The sequence below is a fragment of the Austrofundulus limnaeus genome, unplaced genomic scaffold (genome assembly GCF_001266775.1).
Source record: "Austrofundulus limnaeus strain Quisiro unplaced genomic scaffold, Austrofundulus_limnaeus-1.0 Scaffold2301, whole genome shotgun sequence".
NCBI classification, from domain to species: Eukaryota; Metazoa; Chordata; class Actinopteri; order Cyprinodontiformes; family Rivulidae; genus Austrofundulus; species Austrofundulus limnaeus.
The window spans coordinates 25,735-26,968 of record NW_013954703.1 but is presented as its reverse complement, the minus strand read 5'-3'; the positions used below and the strand labels follow the sequence as shown (position 1 = coordinate 26,968).

At 46.2% G+C, this 1,234-nt stretch overlaps 1 protein-coding gene across 1 annotated transcript in view; it reads left to right on the top strand.

The window, feature by feature from the left end:
• The window catches only part of LOC106510749 (glycine receptor subunit alpha-3), a gene marked incomplete at its 5' end in the record, with an annotated part of 23,890 nt that overhangs the window by 13,371 nt on the left and 9,285 nt on the right, over positions 1-1,234 (top strand). The window contains 1 exon segment of the mRNA XM_013999462.1: positions 435-658. Coding sequence (XP_013854916.1) covers positions 435-658 — 224 coding nt within the window.

Sequence of the window (1,234 nt, the reverse complement as noted above, 5' to 3'; positions counted from 1 at the left end):
TGAAGAGTCTGGTTCCAGTATTTTACTAAGTACCATGAAGAGTCTGGTTCCAGTATTTTACTAAGTACCATGAAGAGTCTGGTTCCAGTATTTTACTAAGTACCATGAAGAGTCTGGTTCCAGTATTTTACTAAGTACCATGAAGAGTCTGGTTCCAGTATTTTACTAAGTACCATGAAGAGTATGGTTCCAGTATTTTACTAAGTACCATGAAGAGTCTGGTTCCAGTATTTTACTAAGTACCATGAAAAGTCTGGTTCCAGTATTTTACTAAGTACCATGAAAAGTCTGGTTCCAGTATTTTACTAAGTACCATGAAGAGTCTGTAGGTGGACCATTGGTCCCTCTAAGACTCTCTGCTGTTTGGTCTGAACTGGAGCTGATTGGTCTTTGGTTCCGAGCTTCTGGACTCTGACATGTTTCCTCTGCTGCAGGACTACCGGGTCAACATCTTCCTCCGTCAGCAGTGGAACGACCCCAGACTCGCCTACTCAGAGTACCCGGACGACTCTCTGGACCTGGACCCGTCCATGTTGGACTCCATTTGGAAACCGGACCTGTTCTTCGCCAACGAGAAGGGAGCCCACTTCCATGAAGTCACCACAGACAACAAGCTGCTCCGGATCTTTAAGAACGGAAACGTGCTGTACTCCATAAGGTGAGAAAACTTCAGCTGTGACCCAAACAGAACAGAACCATGGAGCCGGGCCGGTCCAGAACAAAAAGCAGCTCAGGCAAAACAAAAAGAAGACAGTTTGTTTTATTCATAGACTTTGTTCCTCCAGCTTTCTTCTGATTCATTAAATCAGTTTATTTTCTAATCAAACCTGAAGAAAATCCATGATTTATTATTGAAACGTCATTTAGTACATGGTTCTGTAAGAACATCAGAGTTCTGCTCTGTAGACCAGTACCACATGGACCCACAGAACCACATGGACCCACAGAACCACATGGACCCACAGAACCACATGGACCACACAGGACCACATGGACCCACAGAACCACATGGACCCACAGAACCACATGGACCCACAGAACCACACAGAACCACAGAACCACACAGAACCTCACAGAACCACACAGGACCACACAGAACCACACAGAACCACAGAACCACACAGGACCACACAGAACCACATGGACCCACAGAACCACATGGACCCACAGAACCACATGGACCCACAGAACCACATGGACCACACAGGACCACATGGACCCACAGAACCACATG